General features: G+C 44.7%; 1 protein-coding gene across 1 annotated transcript in view; it reads right to left on the bottom strand.

Annotated features, from left to right (window-relative positions):
- Positions 1-4197: 4197 nt before the first annotated feature.
- The window catches only part of INTS13 (integrator complex subunit 13), a 34795-nt gene continuing 19568 nt past the window's right edge, over positions 4198-19424 (bottom strand). Inside the window, 13 exon segments of the mRNA XM_040435642.1 lie at positions 4198-4491; positions 5683-5818; positions 6850-6989; positions 8135-8365; positions 9321-9376; positions 9378-9476; positions 9560-9730; positions 11587-11655; positions 11657-11766; positions 11870-11928; positions 11930-11957; positions 12331-12417; positions 12932-13016. Coding sequence (XP_040291576.1) covers positions 4452-4491; positions 5683-5818; positions 6850-6989; positions 8135-8365; positions 9321-9376; positions 9378-9476; positions 9560-9730; positions 11587-11655; positions 11657-11766; positions 11870-11928; positions 11930-11957; positions 12331-12417; positions 12932-13016 — 1311 coding nt within the window. The 3' untranslated portion in view covers positions 4198-4451.

Below are 19424 nucleotides of genomic sequence, written 5' to 3' on the forward strand. Positions count from 1 at the left end.
ATACACCACTTATGCCATCCCTTCATTTTACTCTTTATGCAGATGATGTCATACTTCTTTTGGACGAGGGCTGGAAAGCTGTCGCGTATGTTATGCAGGTGATAGAGGAGTTTAGTCAACTGTCGGGTTATTTAATCAACTGGGCTAAGTCCTCGCTCCTCCCGCTAAACCGAAATGCGCCCGAGGGTGGCTCCCGGGTCCGGATATTGTCTCTGGATGATTCTCTGGACTATCTGGGGATAAAGAATGGTGTCCCTATAAGTAGATTTTATGATTTAAATCTGATTTAAATCTTGATTTTGTATCCGATCTGTGCCTCCCTCCAGTGGCGTGCCCAGGGGGGTGCGGGGGGTGCGCCCCGGGTGCCGGCTCTGACGGGGGTGCCAGCAGGCCCAGAAGCAATGAGCACTTCCATCAATACAGATGGAAGCGCTCATTGCTGAAGCGCTGACACCCGTGACCCAGTCCCACATACTGCGGCAGGGCAGGGAGCGGAGCGCATAGTTCCCTGCCCCGCCGCCGATCACCACCATAGGCTTGCGGCAGTGAAATCCCGGCGCAGGCGCGCGTGATGACGTCATCGCGCGTGCCTGTGCCGGGACTCAGCAGCACAGTACCGGGACTCTGCAAGCAAGCGCAGGTAAGTATTTAGCTTTTAGGGTTTCCTTCTTCTTTTTTTTTCTTTTTTCTTTTATGTGCCAACTTTGGGGGGACATGAGGGGGCCGGGGTGCACAGAGGACGTGTGGGGGCAAACTTTTATTTTATATTATAATGTGGCAACTTTGGGGGACATGAGGGGGCCGGGGTGGACAGAGGACGTGTGGGGGGCAAACTTTTATTTTATTTTATAATGTGGCAACTTTGGGGAACATGAGGGGGGTGCACACAGGAGGACGTGGGGGGAATATGTGGCGGGATACTGTGTGGCACAGGGGGGGGGCAATTTATTATGGGAGGGATGGCAATGTGGGGGACACTACTGTGTGGGGGCAGCATGGGGGACACTACTGTGTGGGGGCAGTGTGGGGGACACTACTGTGTGGGGGCAGCAAGGGGGACACTACTGTGTGGGGGGCAGCGTGGGGGACACTACTGTGTGGGGGGCAGCGTGGGGGACACTACTGTGTGGGGGGACACTACTGTATGGGGGGCAGTGTGGGGGACACTACTGTGTGGGGGGCAGCGTGGGGGACACTACTGTGTTTGGGACACTACTGTATGGGGGCAGTGTGGGGGACACTACTGTGTGGGGGCAGCGTGGAGGACACTACTGTGTGGGGGCAGCTTGGGGGACACTACTGTGTGCAGGAAATTACTGTGTGGGGGACACTACTGTATGGGGGACTACTGTGTGGGGGCAGTGTGGGGGAAATTACTGTTTGGGGGGCAGCGTGGGGGACACTACTGAGTGGGGGACAGTGTGGGGGACACTACTGTGTGGGGGGCAGTGTGGGGGACACTACTGTGTGGGGGGGGGGCAGTGTGGGGGACACTACTGTGTGGGGGGCAGCGTGGGGGACACTACTGTGTGGGGGGCAGTGTGGGGAAAATTACTGTGTGGGGAACACTACTGTGTGAAGGGGCAGCATGGGGGCCTTGCTATTTGGGAGGCACTGTAGAGGCCAGTCTATTATTTCTGGGGACACTATAGAGGGATTATTACCTGGAGCACAATATAGGGTGTTATTACTGGGGGCATTCTAGGGGACGTTATAGCTGCTGTAGACACTATAGGAACATTTGGGGTCATTTATCAGAAGGGGGATTATCACTTCCCTTTTTCTAAGGGTATTTTTTCTCTGCGCAGTTACAAATATGTTGTAATTTTTGAGAGAATGCATTAGGGCAGTATATCTCCAGGCTAAATAGGTAGGTCACGAGAATATTTTTATGCACTTGGAAACAGGACAGTTTGGAGCTCCCTTCAAACGGAGCTCACAAGCGGACACCCGAACGCTAGTGTGAAAGTAGCCTAATATTCCCTGTCTTTACTTTCTGTAAAGGATTAGCACAAACTGGATACTAGAGTTGAGCGAAGCGAGCTTTGGATGCTTCATCTGAAGTTGCTTTGTTCAAAAATTCTGAATACTACTGTACGGAGATCAGTCTCCGTACAGTATTAGAATGTATGGGCTCCAATGAGCCGAAGTAAGTTATTCACGAAGTTGCGTGTGACTTCATTGAATAACTTTGGTAGTTGATTTTTAAAGACCGCTTTGCTCAACAATACTGGATACATTTTGTGAGATTGTTTGGATTTGGATGCATCGTATTTCCAGTGTATTTGCATTTATGGAAATAAAAGTAGTAATGATTTTGCAATTTATTTGCTTTTTTTAAACTTAGTTTCAATTTTTTAACACTGCTGTATGTACCGTAGGTCTTATTGCACTGACTTCTACAGAAGGGCAATAGTTTGTATTTTATTTTCAATGACAAAGAACTGCTAAAAAAGAAAAAACAGAAAAAATTCTAAAAATTGTTGTTTTCTATCAATATTTGGTTTAAATACGTCTTTCTTCCAGAAGTGTCATTTTAACCAGATTAAACCTGTCGCAGTCTCTCCTGTGACAGGGGTCAGAATATCTAAGAGACTGGCTGCAAGTGATGTTATCTGACAGCCTGGTTTCACTTGTTTCTGTGTTGCTGCTGGGTATGACCACACCTCTGGTCTCAGGTGTAGCTTAAGTGGTCATTCCATCTCCTCTATTTAGTCTGGCCTCACCCATCATGCTATGCGGTTGATAGCTCCTTTCTGGTTATGAAGAGCTGGTGTCTGGTTCTCCTCTGAGTTCCTGCTCGTCTCCATGCTTTGGAGTTGAGTGTCTTTTACCTATTTCTTGTTCGTGGTTTTCCCCTACCTTTTGGTATTAGGCCTGAGGGAGTCTCCTGTTCGTTAAGCTGGGAAGGAACAGGTCATCTCTTGTCCTGACACTATTTCCAGGGCACTTAAGGGTCAGATAGGGCCCAGTGTATGAACATTCCTACCATCAAGGTCTGTTCATACTTCTAGTAGTCAGGGCTCGGTTTAGGGATTCACTAGGTGGTGACCTTTTCCCCTTTCCTTATTTTCCAGGCCTGTACCTTTTCCCTTCCCTCTTGTGGTCGGTGTGGACTTATCTACCCACACCGAACCGTGACAAAACCACAGCCTAATTTTAATTAGGCTGTATAATATCATAAAGTAATTTAAAAAAAAAATTATAACGTGGCAGAATCCACCACGTTTTCTGATGCAGTTGTTCAATTTGGATGCTGTGTACCCGCTCACACACTCAGACACCCGCCACAGCTCCAAGCGGCAGATGTCCACTCTCCGGGCCAAAAAGGGACATATCCTTCTTGGAGTGGTTGCAGCTTTAAACCGTGGCCCTCAAACTGCAGCACTGCCTCCCATTCCGAAAAAAATGGGACGCAGACAATATGCGGCGGCCAGCAGAATTTTTTAGCGTACCAAAATTCCTCCATCAATTTTCACCATGTTAATGGGCCCTAAAAGTGGTTAATCCAACTTTTTTTTTTTTATCTGCTAATTGTCTCCTGCTAGTAATCCAACCTGGCACAGATCCAGAGCTGAGATACCCAATAATGTATACTGGCTAAGAAAAATGGTGTAAAATAAGGATAACACAGATTAGGCATGTCCCTGATTTCCAAGGATAGTTACACTAGGTTGTACTTGGGCAGCAGTGACAAGGAGGATATTAGTGGAGAGGAAACCAGTGTCAGGCAGCTGCTGCTAAGGCAAAAGGGACCATAGGATTCATTTCAAAGGGCCTAGATAGAGACATCTCTCCTATGATCTACTTACACCCAGGACTGTAACAAGAAGGAATCCTCTACCTCTAGAGAAAAGTTTCACCATCAGCATAGAGAGTAAATCGTTAATGTAAGGGCCCAATCGTACTGCAAATTTGGCAAACACAAAATCTGGCCCCTATTCCGCGACAGAAATTCCTCTGGTCCTCTGCTGTGGTTTTTCAATTTGAATCAGGTGGACCCCTCTCACTTTTAGTCCCACATGTGGACACCGTGCCCAGAACCGGTACATCCGCTTTTGCCACGGTTGCAGCAATAAACCGCATGAACGTCCATCAGTATTATATTGTTCAAAGATTTTAAATAAGGCCTGGATACATTTTTTTTTAGAAGAAAAAATACACATTTACAAAAATATTACTAGTAACAAAAAAAGAAAAAGTCTGAAACAACTTTATTATTCCTTTGGATTTTAAAGCAAATTTAATATTTCAATATAAACAAGGCCTTTTTTTCTTCCTTCCTCCACTACATGGTAAGATAATGCAGAGTCTTCCCAGGATCCGCTTTATATTTACAATTCATAGAAAAAAATGTTATAAAGAGGCGACATGGGTAAAAATCAGTTTATAAAGTCTGTAAGATCAAGGGAGTCATGATCGTCCCACAATGAATGTCGAGGGTCTTCTCTTCACTGTCTGCCAGTCTTCCCATTCTCTATAACGTCAGATCTAAAAACCAAAAACAAACCACTGATCAGTAAGCTTATATTATCAGCACTGACCCTCAGATCTGGTCTGCACCTTTCCCCCTACATTAGGAAGTAATTACGAATCAGACATAAAAAGAGGTGAAGTTTATGCAAATTTGCATTAAAAGGGGTGTTCCTTTGCACTTTTTTGTAGAAACTCAAACATGGTGGCACTTAAAATGTCCAACAGTTTGGCATCCAAAAGTTGGAAACTATATATTTGTATAGCATAAGGGCAAATAAAAACTGTAGTGAAATAATTTTTAACCCCTAGGATACCAGAGGTTTTTTCATTTTTGCATTTTAATTTTTCTTCCCCATCTTCCTTGAGCCATAACTTTTTTTATTTTTCCGTTCACATAGCTGCATGAGGGCTTATTTTCTGCGGGACAAGTTGTTCTTTCTAAGGGTACCATTTAATATGGCATACAATGTAGTGGGAAGGCGTAAGAAATTCCAAATGGGGTGGAATTGGAAAACAAATGCAATTCCTCCACTGTTTTACGGGTTTTGTTCCCGTCACGGTGTTCTGTTTGCAGCAAAACTGACCCATGCCATTCATTCTTTGGGTCAGTACAATTACAACGATACCACATACATATAGGTTTTTTTTTATGCCTAAATAGTGTAAAAATGCCTACCAAATCAAATTTTTTGTTTTTAATTCTGAACATTCATGGATTATTTACATCCATTTAAATAGCAAAATTGCTCATTTGTTATGTTGGCCTGCCACCTGCTGGCCAAAATAGGAAATGCAGCTTAAATGCCCTTGGACTAGTGCATTTAAATCAATTACCGACATCCTCATTTGCCGCAGAGGATGCTGTGATCTCACTTGATCAAAGAACCAAGCATGGCAACCCCATTCCATTTCCATCAGAGAACCAGCATGGCAACCCCATTCATTTAATATGCAGACCCAAGGGGGTCATTTATCAAACTGGTGTAAAGTAGAACTGGCTTAGTTGCCCATAGTAACCAATCAGCTTTTTCCTTTCATTTTCCAAAGGAGCTCTCCAAAATGAAAGGAGGAATCTGATTGGTTGCTATGGGCAACTAAGCCAGTCCTACCTTACGCCAGTTCGATAAATGACCTCCAAGGTATTTTGGATTGAGATTGGGTTCATTTATGACCCAGCTACAAATGCGTGTATATCGTCCCCCTCACCCATTCTCTTCCTTGAGGTTCTGGTATAATTCTGCCTTGTTATTGACGGAGTTCAGACGCCCAATAAACTCTTCATGCTTCCTGGAATTTGCAGTATTTATTCTATTACTCCACAGAGACAGCAGGGACATGGGGCCTGTTGGGAAATAACCAGAGAGCAGTCATGATGTATTGCATTATACAGGAAGACTCAGAAGTCAGGAACCACTCATATCTCCAAGCATCCTATTATTGATAGACCTGTAACAGGTCACCCTACCACTCTGCAATTGTGAATCTAACCTAAAACCGTCAAGCTCCCTATAGGTATATGTGGATGTATGGTCCAATTCCATATACTGCTACATCACATCATGTGTCCAGTTCACTCGATTGGGGTAGTGCAGGTTCGAACAACCCCTGTTAGGTGCCCACAATTATACCACACCAATCTGTCACCACTGATAGAGGGGGTCTGGATTAGGGACCCTTCCCATTCACCTCTTAGAGCTGATTCACACAACAGTGCTCGGTCCATGTGTTAGCCACCTGCTCTGACCATGTCTCCCCTGAGCCGAACTGACTGCATTGGAGTGATACCATCAGTTCCTATCGAATCGCAGGTCTATTCTACTGTATTCACATGACCATGTGAGTACAGTACAACAGACCAACAATCAAATAGGAACGGACTGTATCATTAATCACTCTGAAGCAGTCAGTTTAGGTCAGGGGAGCCGTGGTGGATCCGGGGGATGCAGCTGACACACGGACAGTGTTTCTCAGACCGTCATGTGAATCAGCCCTTAAAGAGAATCTGTCACCAGTTTTAGGGTGTCCTAACTAAGGGCAAGATAAACTAGTGACAGATCTCCTTGGCAAAATGCTGGGTCACTTTCTTTAATTGACCCAGCCATTTTGCTAAAATCTTGTTTTGAACAGCTCCAGCGCATGCCAATGAGTCCTCATATTAATGAGCTCCTGGGTGTCCCCGCCCACCTGCTTCTGATTCATATGGAAAAACCTGTCAGAGGCAGGTGGGCGGGGAGAGCCGTGAGCTCATGAATATGGGGACTTATTGGCCTGCGCTGGAGCGGTTAGGATTTAAAAGTGACGGAAATGGTGACAGATTCCCTTTAATAGCACAAAATACATAAAACACACACATAAAGCTCAACAAGAACTGACCTTTGGACTTCTCTACCGGTGCCACATCCTCCACCACTATGTGAGGTTTCTTATTGGGGGGTTCCGGTGAATCAGGGGAGTCCTTGATCACCTCAGTCTCCATCAGCTCCTCTTTTTCTCTGTCTATTGAAGATTTCATCCTAAACCCAATGTAAGAATTACATCTGACAACAAACACCACTTTGCAGTACTTTACTTTTAAAGAGACAGTAATTCCTAAACTACTATATGTAGGTGAATACAATCTATGGCCATCTGTTATCAGTCATTTTTAGAATAGAATTAACCCTTTCACTACCAGAGGTTTTTGGGGTTATTTCATTTATTTTTTTAGTTTTTCATTTTTCTTCCCCATCTTCCTTGAGCCATAACTTTTTTATATTTCCATTCATATAGCTGTATGAGGGCTTATTTTTGTGGGATCCATATGTATAGGTTTCGTATGTCTAAATAGTGTACAAATAAATTTAAACTTGAAAAAAAAATATATATTTTTTTTTACATACAATATTCTGACCCCCCACAACTTTATACTTATGTCTACTGAGCTGTGTGGGGGCTAATTTTTTGAATGATAATCTGTAATTTTTATTGATACCATTTTGGAGTGTGTGTGACTCTTTGATCACATTTTTTGGGTAACGGAAAGCAATGTAAAAAATTGCAAATTAGCCATTTGACCCTTTTTTTCTGTTACGCCATTCACCGTAATGGAATTTTTTTTATATTTTAATAGTACGGGCGTTTCGGTCGCGGTGATACCCATGAGGTTATATTTGTCATTTAGTTATTTATTTTTGTATTATGAAGAAAGGGGGGTGATCTAAACTTTTTATATATATTTTTTAACTTTTTAAAAAAAAAATTGTAATGATTTTGAAGCTCACATATGTGCCTATAAATTCTTGTTTTTTATTTTGTACAATCAGGGATTTTTAAAATGAGTTTGACTGTCAATTGCTCATTTCTTATGGCCTGCCATCTGGTGGCCAAAATAAGAATTGCAGCATGAATACTATAAGCCTCGTCAGCTTACAGTACTCAGAGCAACTACCGACAGCCCCATTGGCCGCAGGTTTTTGCGCATTTAGATGCCATGACCTCACTTGATCACGACATCTAAATCTTTAATTACCGCGATCGGAATTATTGCTGGTCACGGTAATTAGCCGCAGGTCTCTGCTGTACGGCGCTGGTAGCGAAAGGGTTAATGGCAGTAAACCCCTGGTCCCCATGATTACAACTATTATTGATTAATAAATGTGATTAGAAAAAAAGCACTTACCGCTCAGACTCTGACCACTTCTTGTCATGGTCGTTATCCTTTCCCCCTTTGTCAGACTTTTCTTCTTTGTCTTCCCTCTTTCTGCCACGTTTCTTGCGTTCTTCCTCCTCGGGAGGCTTACTTCGACATGCTTGGAGACACTCCATCACCCGCTGATGCCTGTCTGAGCTGTTGATGTGCGCCCGGACCAAGGTCTCCAGCTCATTCCACATTATCCGATACTGCTCGTCCCTGGGTGGGAACAGCGGAAAGAAATCAGGACAAATGCATAGGAGAACCAACAGTCCTCAGGGTCGTAGACATCCAGTACATAAAAACTGGCCCGCCAACCTACAAACACTTAGTACAGCCTGAAACATTGGGCTTTGGACTCTATCCTTAGGAGGACCTTTCACAATTCACTTTGGTAAGGATTCAAATCTTTTGGTACCCGGTTGTATAAGGGCTTTGCGTTTTTGTATATATACACACACACACAAGCTTATAGACAGATACATTAGGGGACGATTTATCAAAATGGGAGCACATGTCCATAGCAAGCAATCAGATCACAGCTGAAAAACTAGCTGAATCTAATTCAGTTTTGGTAAATCTCCTCCGTGTGCTATGTAGCCACTGTGGTGGTCCCCAGCCTAGTGCTGGCAACTATAAACCCCAGCATGGCATGAGGGTCTGTGGCTGCACGTAGGAAAGTGGCACCAAGCAAACCTCAGGTAGGAGGCATTTGTCAACAGTAAATCCTATTGTTAACACAGCTATTTCAGACCTCGAGGACGCAGCCACTGCAGAATCCCCTATCATTTTTGGGTTTGAGTTCATGATGTGGTAAAAACATCATGCTAACTTTATTCTGCATGTTCACAGGGTTCTGGCGACACCAAACATATATATTCATATATTTTCATCCATATTTGGAAGATAGGCCATAGAGGCGGGCCACCCTCCTTCTAGCTAGACAATAAGGTGCCACTGTTTATATTGTCCACAAGCACTTTGTCCATGGCATCTAAGGTGTTAAACTGCCTGGACAACTGACGGCCATTGCTTATGGTGCTGGTTCAGCTCTTGTGCCTGAATCACCCCCATGCCATAAATTATGGGGCTTAAAAACTGCCCTCCCCACATGCTATGACACACTGTAACGAACCGCTCATGTGGCGTCAGCAGCAAATAATGAGGACAATACCTCTTTGGTCCTTTCCCCCTGGTTCCGGCAGTAGATATAGGGAGGGGATCATTTTTTCCTCTCCATGTCCACTAGATTGTAGATGGTCTTCTGACAGTTTAGCACGTCTTCCTCAGTAAGAGTCTCCTTTACAATGACGCTGGCAAGAGGTACCACCTGCGGGAGATAGAGAGGGAGGGGTGTCACTACTGATTCCGTCTATATTTCCTATGGGTCCTATACAGGACGCCCACACTTACAGCCTGCATGTTGAAAATGGTGGTCTGGGAGATTATCATGGGCCAGTAGCGGGTATATCTCTCTAGTTGGCTCTTTGCCCTCTCCAGGGGAACCTCTACCGTACCGTCCAGCTTATAGCGAGTCTCTAGGAAAGGCATGAGCCGGTTCTCTCTCATGAACTCCCCAAAGTCCTAAAAATGTTACAAATAATCAGTGATCACTGTCAAAGGAAAAAAAAACTAAATCAACTGGTTCTTCATGTATATAAACTGGGTAGCCATTACATTACAATCATCACACACACACACACACAAAAATAAAAAAATAATCTTGGCCCTTTCCCAAGAATAACTGTTTAAATGGAGCGGAGTGTTTCGGCTGCCACTCCACTCAACTTTATGGGACTGCCAGAGACAGCAGAGTACTGAGTAAAAACCCATACATGTGATCGCTAGGGGCACCAGCGTTCAGACCTCCACTGATCAGACACCTCACCTAATGGAAAAGGGATAGTGTTTTTCCATGGAATCCAACCCCTATAATGACCCCCCAATGCCCAGGCCCTTCGTATTATACTTACCTGCACTGCCGCCTCTGCATCTCCCCATCACTCAGATCAAAACATCCGGCGACGGGGGAAGCAGCCAATAGCAGGCCGCTACGGGGACAAGCCTCCCTAGCATAGCGGGTGACGCTAGGGAATCTTGTCCCCGTCGCAGCCTGCTATTGGCTGCTCTCCCCCGTCGCCGGATGTTTTCATCCGATAGGGAGATGCAGCAGCGGCAGTGCAGGCATCTGGAGCGACGTGGGCATCGGGAAGCAGGTAATTATATTGTATATGAGGGGCCCGGGCATTAGTGGGGAGGGGGTAATTATATGGGTTGTATATAAAACAGGCAGATCTTAAAGTGGCTATAAAAAAAGCTGGATGGTCAAATCTGCTAGGGAGACTCGTCCCCGTCCCTGCCTGCGCTCCCCTTCCCCCTACCAAACGTTTTCATCCGTGCGCAGGGATAAGCAGCAGCGGCGGTGCGGGGACCAGGAGCGGTGCCGGGAGCGGGGAAGTATATTACCTGTGAGGGGCCCGGCACATAGGGCGGATGTTTCAGAAATCGTATAGCCCCTTTAAAAGGGGTGGTCCCATGATTAATGGAAAAAATGAAAATCAGATCCCATATACAGTTGATGGCAATATATTTCTAACAAAGCTAGAACCAGCCCTGTACTTCACATGGATCCAAAGATCTCCTCATTCATTGCTCCAAATTGCTCCGCTAAATTTATTTCAGGCTGGCAGCTCAGGGGTTGTGTCCTGTAGCTGTCACCGCTTCTAACAGGAGATAAGGTTGGGGGCAGTTGAAGGATGGAACAGATCATGTGCGTCCACCTCAGTGAGGAGGTCAGAGGAAAGAACAAACAGCAGGTGGCGCAACACAGATAGATTTCATTGAATAGCTCACTGGCTATACTAAATTTTTAATTGCATGCAATTACAAAAAGTATTCAGATCCATGTGATCCATGTGTTATCACAGACAATTGGGGGCATATCGCTAGGATATGCCCCCATAGTCTTATAGGTGTGAGTCCCACCGCTGAGACACACTCCTATATTGGGAACGGAGTCCCACCAGGCGGTGGCTCTGGAGAACTCCGGTTCAGCCCACCACCAAGTGTGCTCCCCATAGAAGTAAATGGGAGCGCACCGCACATGACCGGCCACTGCTCCCATCCACTTCTATGGGCCCCGATGGAAAAAGCAGAGTCAGCGCACGGCTATTTTCAGCAGCCTCATTGAAAATGAATGGAGGGTGGCTACGCAGGCACAGTGAGCCCTCCAACATTTTCGGGGCTCTGTTCTCGATATAGGTGCGGGACCCGTGCCTATATGACAATGGGGGCATATTGCTAGCAATATGCCCCCATTGTCTGTGATGAGACAACCCCTTTAAAGTATTTTTCATGAGACAACCTTTTTAATTCATACCAAGGCAAGTTTACCAATCAGGAGACTTAGACCGCTGGGTGAAAATGTTATAAAAGCGTACCGTAATCCTGTAGTCGGTGACTCTCCCTCCACAGCCCTCACTATTGATTGGGGGGTCCTCTAGTATGGAGGCGCGAGCTGCTGAGCACATGCAGGAAGATTTCCCCTCCGTGACTGCTCAGCATGTGACTAATGACTTTGGATCCTGACTTCCGCGGCTGCTCCAACAGCACCGACCGACCTGCAAGCAATTCAGGCATACAAAGGAGTAAGTGTAGACGTGGAATTGGCACCTTATTGCCCAGATACATCTGACATACAACGAAAAGAGTCGTAGAGCTAACCATTTAGCAGGAAGTTGGTAAGGCAGGATGACGGTCGGCGTTCACATCTACAGGGAGATCCGAAATGCTCCGGTACAATAATGCAGCTCTATGGCAGGGGAGGAAAAAAAACAACAAAAAAGATCAGTACATGAATCCCACATCAGGCTTTTTTAATTGGTTGGTTTTCAGGTAGTCACAGACCGCCCCCTGATAGAAACAGCTGATTGGCCAAAAGAGATCACCATTTTAGTTGGTAAATTCGGGGCATGTAAGCCCACTTATGGGTGGTGCTAACATTAACCCTGCCCATTTCCAGCTCAGGACCGGTGGCAACTATGCAAGTGGCTTCATGATAATGCGACTGCAATAGTGGTACGGCATGCGACTGCAATAGGGCACAATAATGTCTTAGCAACAAGAATCATGGCTTTCCGATATGTGATGCTGTCACAGACATTGGTCATTGTGACTTTACTCACCCACACTGTTTGTCCTTGGCGTGCACCATTTTAAAGTGACTGTCTCTTTAAGAGTGGCTTCTCGACTGTTACCGACATGTCCGTCTCCTAAGAGGCAAAACAAATTAACTGTGCATCTTAAAGGTCTAATATTCCAGGGTCGCAAAACATTTTTCTTGTCACCTTTCATCTCCTGCACAAGTATATACTGGGAAGCACAGAGTGTTTCAGGAAAGATATGTACTCATGGGAGTTCAGAAGGTATACAGCTGTCTTTGACAGTGTCATGAAGTGAGAAGGAAATGGAGACAATTGAGAAGCCAAAGGGAGGGGGTTAGAAGCATGGTCCTCAGCAGCACAGAGCATTTCAGATCTTGTGGGAGCCAGTGATCTGTTCACCCATGTGATTATGGGGCTACATGTGGTAGGAGGAGAGGAATGGAAATAAAGTTATAAAGTTGGAGGTCCCAGATGTAAAGAGGAAGGAACAGAATTCTAAGCAGCACAGAGTACTTCAGGATAGGAGAGTGCAGGGGGCAGAGACATGTCTGTTTCCATGGAGGAATGCCATATACCTGCAGAGAGATTAGAGAGACTAGAGGGCATTTCCTAGAGAACATACCACTTTTTATAAACTCTACGTGCGCCTCCTTGTGGTGAAGAAGCTCCACGTCGTAGTTGGCGGAGGTGTTGGCATGTTGTTCTTCCTTAATACATGGAACACAGAAAACACAGAAAAGAGGGGATCAATGAAACCAAGGCCAGAAAATCAGGAGGCAAACTGGGGAGATGCTGTGAGGATTATGTGTGGTGCCCACCACGGTACCAGGCTCCAGGCAAAAGCACTGCTACCAGGTACTCTGCTCCTGTCATAATGGGAAAATCTGGCTAAAATACAAAGAGCAAGTGTGTGAAAGTGTAAGATAACAGCATCAAAGCAACATATACAGGTAGGCACTCGCCTACTGAATCATGCGATTACATTAGGGTGTCTGAGCATGAAGAGGGCAAGCCAAAGGGTTAAAAAGGTCCTAATTTTATTTCTTTATTTATGAAATATAATTAAAGGGGTTTTCCAGGGCTTTCACAATGATGCCATAGTCTTAGGAAATATTAGATCAGGCAGGTCCAACTCCTGTTCCCCTACTGACTGAAGGGACTGCTGTTCTCCTAAGAGCACCATGCACCCTGTATGGATTACCAGGTACAGCACCGAATAACAAAGGATGTAACTCAGGATTAGTACAGGATGTACAGTTGCAAGAAAAACTATGTGAACCCTTTGGAATGATATGGATTTCTGCACAAATTGGTCATAAAATGTGATCTGATCTTCATCTAAGTCACAACAATAGACAATCACAGTCTGCTTAAACTAATAACACACAAAGAATTAAATGTTACCATGTTTTTATTGAACACACCATGTAAACATTCACAGTGCAGGTGGAAAAAGTATGTGAACCCTTGGATATAATTACTGGTTGAACCTCCTTTGGCAGCAATAACTTCAACCAAACGTTTCCTGTAGTTGCAGATCAGACGTGCACAACGGTCAGGAGTAATTCTTGACCATTCCTCTTTACAGAACTGTTTCAGTTCAGCAATATTCTTGGGATGTCTGGTGTGAATCGCTTTCTTGAGGTCATGCCACAGCATCTGAATCGGGTTGAGGTCAGGACTCTGACTGGGCCACTCCAGAAGGCGTATTTTCTTCTGTTTAAGCCATTCTGTTGTTGATTTACTTCTATGCTTTGGGTCGTTGTCCTGTTGCAACACCCATCTTCTGTTGAGCTTCAGCTGGTGGACAGATGGCCTTAAGTTCTCCTGCAAAATGTCTTGATAAAATTGGGAATTAATTTTTCCTTCAATGATAGCAATCCGTCCAGCCCCTGACACAGCAAAGCAGCCCCAAACCATGATGCCCCCACCACCATACTTCACAGTTGGGATGAGGTTTTGATGTTGGTGGGTCTGTGCCTCTTTTTCTCCACACATAATGTTGTGTGTTTCTTCCAAACAACTCAACTTTGGTTTCATCTGTCCACAGAATATTTTGCCAGTACTGCTGTGGAACATCCAGGTGCTCTTGTGCAAACTGTAAACGTGCAACAATGTTTTTTTTGGACAGCAGTGGCTTCCTCTGTGGTATCCTCCCATGAAATCCATTCTCGTTTAGTGTTTTACGTATCGTAGATTCGCTAACAGGGATGTTAGCATATGCCAGAGACTTTTGTAAGTCTTTAGCTGACACTCTAGGATTCTTCTTCACCTCATTGAGCAGTCTGCGCTGTGGTCTTTCAGTCATCTTTACAGGACGGCCACTCCTAGGGCGAGTAGCAGCAGTGCTGAACTTTCTCCATTTATAGACAATTTGTCTTACCGTGACTGATGAACAGCAAGGCTTTTGGAGATACTTTTATAACCCTTTCCAGCTTTATACAAGTCAACAATTCTTAATCGTAGGTCTTCTGAGAGCTCTTTTGTGCGAGGCATCATTTCACATCAGGCAATGTTTCTTGTGAAAAGCAAACCCAGAACTGGTGTGTGTTTTTTATAGGGCAGGGCAGCTGTAACCAACACCTCCAATCTCATCTCATTGATTGGACTCCAGTTGGCTGACACCTACTCCAATTAGCTTTTGGAGATGTCATTAGTCTAGGGGTTCACATATTTTTTCCACCTGCACTGTGAATGTTTACATGGTGTGTTCAATAAAAACATGGTAATATTTCATTCTTTGTGTGTTATTAGTTAAGCAGACTGTGATTGTCTATTGTTGTGACTTAGATGAAGATCAGATCACATTTTATGACCAATTTGTGCAGAAATCCATATAATCCAAAGGGTTCCACATACTTTTTCTTGCAACTGTATATACACAGTGCTCCACCAGCAGAATAGTGAGTGCAGCTCTGGGGAATAATACAGGATGTAACTCAGGATCAGTACAGGATGTATATACACAGTGCTCCACCAGCAGACTAGTGAGTGCAGCTCCGGAGTACAGTACAGGATAAGTAATGTAATATATGTACACAGTGCTCCACTAGCAGAATAGTGAATGTAGCTCTGGAGTACAGTACAGGATATGTAATATATGTACACAGTGACTCCACTAGCAGGATGGCGAGTGCAGATTTGGGATATAATACAGGATATACACAGTCGAGTCACATTATTATGACCAGCAGCTAATATCCAGAGTAACCGCTGTGTGCAGCACAGACAGCAGCTAGACGGGCTGAGAGTGACTCAATAAGGTCCTGGTAGGTTGTCACAGGGATCTGGAGACATGCTGACTGCAGTGCATTCCATGGCTTCTGGAGGGTACGTGGGGGAGGGTCAATAGAGCGAACAAGCCGAACGAGATGGTACCACATGGAAGAGTGGGCCCAGAGCATGCCAGGAAAACATTCCCCAGTCCATAATGCAGAGATGTTGCTGGGGTCTTAAAAGATTTGGGGCCCAAGCCCCAATGAATGTGGCCCAATTCTCTAAGTCGACCCTTCCCCCGTACACCGCATTTTACTGTACTTGCTATACAGCAGCACTTACCTCTCACATCCAGTGCCTCCCAGGTGACATCTCCTCCGATGTAGATCTTCTTTGTCATCATTTTCTCCATTCGGTCTGGAAATCTTAGCTTCCTTACTTTTCTATCATCATCCCCCAACCTGGAGTCCCAACAGTGTTATCCTGCTGCTCACTGTGCTCCCCAATACCACAAAATACTATCCTGAAGTACAATTAGTGCCATACAGATAGCCCCCCCCCCATTGTAATAGTGCTGCTCAAAGTCCCAACAATAGTAATTCCCTTCTAGAATGCCCTTATTAGTAATAGTGCCCCCCTACAGCGACCCCAACAGTGATACAATGCTCCCCAAGAGTGACTCCATTAGTAGAAAACCCAGCAGTATTAATAATGCCCTCACAGAACCCCCAGTAGAAATAAGACCCCCTATTGTTCCCCCAGTGGTAATAAAGCTCTCTACAGACCCCTCAGTAGTAATAAGGCCCCCCATGGTGCTCTTAGTAGAAATAAGGCACATTTATAAGTCACTCCTATAGAGCCCCCAGTAGTAATAAGAACGCCTAATGTCCCCTGTATTTAAAATGCCTCAATTGCCTCCAGTATTTATATTGCCCCCTACTGTTATACTGCTCACCCTGAAGTGCCTCCAGTATTTATATGTAAACTTTATTTTAAAGGTATTTTCAAAAATATATACTGTGGAGTTACATCACTCCAAATGAATAAATGAAACCTCCCACAGTCGCCATCAACATACAGTCGTGGCCAAAAGTTTTGAGAATTACATAAATATTGGAAATTGGAAAAGTTGCTGCTTAAGTTTTTATAATAGCAATTTGCATATACTCCAGAATGTTATGAAGAGTGATCAGATGAATTGCATAGTCCTTCTTTGCCATGAAAATTAACTTAATCCCAAAAAATCCTTTCCACTGCATTTCATTGCTGTCATTAAAGGACCTGCTGAGATCATTTCAGTAATCGTCTTGTGAACTCAGGTGAGAATGTTGACGAGCACAAGGCTGGAGATCATTATGTCAGGCTGATTGGGTTAAAATGGCAGACTTGACATGTTAAAAGGAGGGCGATGCTTGAAATCATTGTTCTTCCATTGTTAACCATGGTGACCTGCAAAGAAACGCGTGCAGCCATAATTGCGTTGCATAAAAATGGCTTCACAGGCAAGGATATTGTGGCTACTAAGATTGCAATCAACAATTTATAGGATCATCAAGAAGTTCAAGAAAAGAGGTTCAATTCTTGTTAAGAAGGCTTCAGGGCGTCCAAGAAAGTCCAGCAAGCGCCAGGATCGTCTCCTAAAGAGGATTCAGCTGCGGGATCGGAGTGCCACCAGTGCAGAGCTTGCTCAGGAATGGCAGCAGGCAAGTGTGAGCGCATCTGCACGCACAGTGAGGCGAAGACTTTTGGAAGATGGCCTGGTGTCAAGAAGGCCAGCAAAGAAGCCACTTCTCTCCAAAAAAAACCATCAGGGACAGATTGATCTTCTGCAGAAAGTATGGTGAATGGACTGCTGAGGACTGGGGCAAAGTCATATTCTCCGATGAAGCCTCTTTCCGATTGTTTGGGGCATCTGGAAAAAGGCTTGTCCGGAGAAGAAAAGGTGAGCGCTACCATCAGTCCTGTGTCATGTCAACAGTAAAGCATCCTGAGACCATTCATGTGTGGGGTTGCTTCTCATCCAAGGGAGTGGGCTCACTCACAATTTTGCCCAAAAACACAGCCATGAATAAAGAATGGTACCAAAACACCCTCCAACAGCAACTTCTTCCAACAATCCAACAACAGTTTGGTGAAGAACAATGCATTTTCCAGCACGATGGAGCACCGTGCCATAAGGCAAAAGTGATAACTAAGTGGCTCGGGGACCAAAACATTGACATTTTGGGTCCATGGCCTGGAAACGCCCCAGATCTTAATCCCATTGAGAACTTGTGGTCAATCCTCAAGAGGCGGGTGGACAAACAAAAACCCACTAATTCTGACAAACTCCAAGAAGTGATTATGAAAGAATGGGTTGCTATCAGTCAGGAATTGGCCCAGAAGTTGATTGAGAGCATGCCCAGTCGAATTGCAGAGGTCCTGAAATAGAAGGCCAACACTGCAAATACTGACTCTTTGCATAAATGTCATGTAATTGTCGATAAAAGCCTTTGAAACGTATGAAGTGCGTGTAATTATATTTCACTACATCACAGAAACAACTGAAACAAAGATCTAAAAGCAGTTTAGCAGCAAACTTTGTGAAAACTAATATTTTTGTCATTCTCAAAACTTTTGGCCACGACTGTACAGTCCCATGTAAATAATACATCCCCTTAACATACAGTCCCATGTAAATATCCCTCCCTTCAGCCCTAACATACAGTACCAGTCAATAACCACAACTCCCAGCATTACTCTACCTGTCACACTGAGAATCTATCCTTTCACTTACCTGTGACACATACCTCACCACAGCTTATTCCCCAGGACTTCCCCTCTTCACTGCTGAGCGCCATCCTCTCCTGCACCGGTCACATGATAGTGACATCATCGCAGGTCCTTCTCAACCACTGCCTTTTGCACTGATCACAACTGTGATGTCGTCACAGATCTTTCAGCTCTTCCAGTGCATTAGATTCAATTGTATTGCTGTCCTGTGGATAGCAATACAGTTGTTTCAATCTGGCAGGCAGTACATTTGGGGCCTGGGAAAAAACCCAGGCCCCGAATGTTTTAGCCTAGCAACACCTCACCATAACGCTGCCACCAGCTTGTGTCCTTCCAGTAATAGTTGCAGGGTGTTTGTTCTCTGATGTTTCTCGTCTGACACGCCAACGTCCATGCGTTCAATGAAGCCGAAATCGTTACTCATCAGAAAAGACAACCTTTAGCCAATCAGCAGAGGTCCAATTCCGATACTGCTGCGAAAAGTGAAGCCTTTTCTGCTGATGCAGCTTTGTTAGCAGAGGTGCAGTGACCATCCGTCTGCTTTGGAGCCCCATACACAGTAGGGTTCTCTGAACTGTTGTTTTAGACACACATCTGGTAGCCTCCTGGTTCATTTGGCGGTGAGCTGCTCCACTGTAGCATGTCGGTCCGCCCTCGTACACCTTCATAGTCGAAGTTCACCTCTCACATCAATGGCACATGGTGATCTGCAGTTTCCATGTCGCTTATTCACAATACATTGTCACCACAGCAGCATATGAACAATGTACACACTGTACAGCTTCAGAAATACCGCCACCCTTTGCCCGAAGCCAATAATTATCCCTTTATACAACTCTGATAAATCACCCCTTTTACTCATCAGAGCAACGAAGGATATATGTGTGCATACAGCGTACTGTGCACCTTTTATACCCACCAAGTCATGACTTCCTTAATGAGCTACGCACTGCTGACGTGGAACGTAGGAAGTGGTCATAATAACGTGACTCGGCTGTTTAACTCAGGATCAGTACAAAATAAGAAATGTAATGTATGTACACAGTGACTCAACCAGCAGAATAGTGAGTGCAGCTCTGGAGTATAATTCAGGATGTAACTCAGGATCAGTACAAGAGAAGTAATGT

This window comes from Bufo bufo, chromosome 1 (assembly GCF_905171765.1).
Source record: "Bufo bufo chromosome 1, aBufBuf1.1, whole genome shotgun sequence".
NCBI classification, from domain to species: domain Eukaryota; kingdom Metazoa; phylum Chordata; class Amphibia; order Anura; family Bufonidae; genus Bufo; species Bufo bufo.